The 3318-nt window shown below is 43.1% G+C and overlaps 1 protein-coding gene across 1 annotated transcript; it reads left to right on the forward strand.

Moving 5' to 3' along the window:
• Positions 1 to 1034: 1034 nt before the first annotated feature.
• On the forward strand, positions 1035 to 3111 carry kcnk15 (potassium channel, subfamily K, member 15). Its single transcript, XM_046869753.1, has 2 exons — positions 1035 to 1598; positions 2027 to 3111. The coding sequence occupies exons 1-2, from the start codon at positions 1307 to 1309 to the stop codon at positions 2914 to 2916; spliced, it is 1182 nt and encodes a 393-aa protein (XP_046725709.1). The 5' UTR covers positions 1035 to 1306; the 3' UTR covers positions 2917 to 3111.
• The last annotated feature ends 207 nt before the right edge of the window (positions 3112 to 3318 follow it).

Genomic DNA, 3318 nt, shown 5'->3' on the forward strand with positions numbered 1-3318 from the left:
CTCCCAAAAGGGGCCACAGCGACTCATCCGTCTCAATACCCCCCTGTCCTCTACATCTGTCTCTTTCAGACCATGTCTTCCCTCACCACATCCATAAACCTCCTCCTTGGTCTTTCTCTTTTCCTCCTTCCTGGTGTCTCCATCCTCAGCATTCTCCTACTGATATACCCCATGTCCCTCCTCTGCACATGTCCAAACCATCACAATCTCACCTCCCTCACCTTGTCTCCAAAACGTCCTACATGCTCCCTCTAATAAACTCATTTCTAATCCTGTCCATCCAAATTAAAGAAAGAAAATATAATAAACTCAGATTTTGACACCTTCATTTCATAGTTTATTCTAATAGATTGCTCTACAGTGTGTGATAGTCTGGGGGTGGGGGTCAAAATGTAAACTGATTATTCAATCATCTGGTGAAATTCTGCTCCTTTTCTAGTGTTGATGAGATTTGTTTGAAATTGAGTGAAATGGTGTTCCTAAAAGTCAATGCTGAAATGGCTAAAGGCTGGTCGAACATTTGTTTAATTTGCTGTTTGATTAATCGTTTGGTTGGATAATTAATCATATAATTGATTGGTGGATGATTATTTGGGTGGTGGGTTGATTAATCGTTTTAATTTGTTGGTTGAATTTATCGTTTGATTGGTTGGCTGATTGTTTTATTGGTCGATTAATTAGTTGATTGGTTGTTCGGTTAACCGTTTGCTTTGTAGGCTAATTAATCGTTTAATTGTTTGGCTGTTTAATTATTTGATTGATTGGTCAAATAAATGTTTGATTGGTTGGTCAATTAATTCAATTCAATTTCAATTCATTTTTATTTGTATAGCGCTTTTAACAATGAACATTGTCTCAAAGCAGCTTTACACAGATAATGTGGTGATTAAACATAAATATGTTCTGTTTGATTGGTTGTTCATAACAGTTTGATTGGTTAATCGATTATACTTTTGAACGTTGGTCGAATTTACCGTTTGATTGGTTGTTCAATTAACAATGTGATTGTTTATTCGACTGACCAATTTATTGGCTGACCGATTAACCGCTTGATTGGTTGGCCGATTAATCGTTTGATTCGAAGTATGTATGTATAGTATCGAATATTTGACTTTTTTTCTTGTTTTACTTCTCTGCAGTCATCTGACTGCATCACTGACAGCTAACTGCAGCCTCTGAGATGAATGTCATGCATAAGTTTGGTTGATTCATCAATTAATCGATCGGCCGCGGAGGTTACTGCTCTCAGTTTCCGACCTCGATTCTCTCTCTGTCTCTCTGGCTGTGTCTCTGTCACCCTTCTGAGATGAAGAAGCTCAGGAAGCAGACGGTGCGGACCCTCTCTTTGATCCTGTGCATGTTCTCCTACCTGCTGGTGGGCGCCGCCGTGTTCGACGCGCTCGAGTCGGAGTCGGAAAGCGCGCGACGGCGCGTGTCCGAGCAGCGGCGCGCGGAGCTGAAGGCGCGCTACCGCTTCACCGATGACGACTACCGAGAGCTGGAGCGCGTGGTGCTGCGCGCGGAGCCGCATAGGGCCGGAACGCAGTGGAAATTCGCCGGATCCTTTTACTTCGCCATTACGGTCATCACCACAATAGGTGTGTGCACAAACACGCACACACGCACACACACACATCAGATAATAAACCCACCACACTAATACTAAATCCTGATTTAGTATCAAAATCTCAAAATGTTGTTATGATGGTTCTGATATCTAACAATACGAGAAGAAGTAGAAGCACAAACTACAATAACGTAATGGACAGTAATGAGGACATCTTACTTGTTCACTCCTCCTCTGACCCTTCAGACTCTGAATCATCAGACACTTCCTCTGAAGAAACTAATGACAATGAGACTAAAGAGCCTGAAAGTGGTGGAACTGTTGATCCACACCAAAAAAATGTGTATTTGTGTGTATTTTTTTCACAAAATCTCCAGATGATTGATGATGCAAGCAGGACGTAAGAATGTAAATTTCTTCTCTGAGTTAAAATTCGCTCCCTGTATTTTTCCCCTGCAGGTTACGGCCATGCAGCTCCAGGAACGGATGCTGGGAAGATCTTCTGCATGTTCTACGCTATTCTCGGGATCCCTCTCACTCTAGTCATGTTCCAAAGCCTGGGTGAAAGAATGAACACATTTGTACGCTTCCTGCTCCACCGGGGGAAAAAGTGTCTCCGTTTCCGGCTTACTAACGTGTCCATGGAGAACATGGTCCTCGTGGGCTTCCTGTCCTGCCTAGGGACGCTGTGTTTGGGTGCGGCGGCTTTCTCGCACTTCGAAGGCTGGACGTTCTTTCACGCCTACTACTATTGCTTCATCACGCTCACCACCATCGGCTTTGGCGACTTCGTGGCTCTGCAGAAGAAAGATGACCTCCAGGAACGGACGCCGTATGTCGTCTTTAGCTTCGTGTACATCCTGGTGGGCTTAACGGTGATCGGAGCCTTTCTCAACCTCGTGGTGCTGCGGTTCCTCACCATGAACACAGAGGAAGAACGTGAACGAGCATCATTAAGAAAAAAAGAACGTAACCTAGGGGCTCTGGCTGACCAGAACAGCCACAGCACTCTTTTTTTGGAAGAAGGGACGAGTTGCACTAACCTTATCCCGTCTCCGGCGAAAGAATGCTATCGCCGTCCAGCTCTTCCTCGCCCTTCAAGTCCGGTTCGCCAGCGCTCACGTCTCAATTCTCTCTGCTCTTGCTGTTATCGCTTTGATTTGTGCCCCAGTCTCATTCCATCTCGACCCGGCTGCAACATGGATCTGGTTTACTACAGCTCCATTTCATATCGGATCCATGGAGGTTCCTTTACCAGGGAAAACACAGGATTTTCATCCCCAGGAAGCACCCTGTCTCCTGGCTACAGTTTCAGAGAACTGCCCCGCTTACGGAGGAAGTCCATTTGATTGTTCAGGAGCATTAAAAGACACAATTACAGATTTGAAAGATAATTATATTTATATATTTTTGTAGCACACACACACAAAAAAGATATTTCACTTAAGAGCATAAGATTCTCTGCGTGTCTGAATGTTGATAAATAGATCTGTGTACGTTGCATTCGTTCAATTTCATATTAAAAGCAGGAAATGGACAAAATAGCAATTTTTTATTGTTTCTGTGCACAAAAAAGAGAAACTCACTTATTCCTTTATTATTCCTAACCAGAATGTAAAAGAGAATTTCATTTGCTCTTTTTTCTTAAGAGGAAATGTCCACTCTGGAGTCATTTTCTCAAATGATAAATAAAATCACACAAACTAGAACAAGATATTCAGAGATTGCACAAAACCCACAGTGGTAGAATG

The sequence above is a fragment of the Silurus meridionalis genome, chromosome 16 (genome assembly GCF_014805685.1).
Source record: "Silurus meridionalis isolate SWU-2019-XX chromosome 16, ASM1480568v1, whole genome shotgun sequence".
Taxonomy (NCBI): domain Eukaryota; kingdom Metazoa; phylum Chordata; class Actinopteri; order Siluriformes; family Siluridae; genus Silurus; species Silurus meridionalis.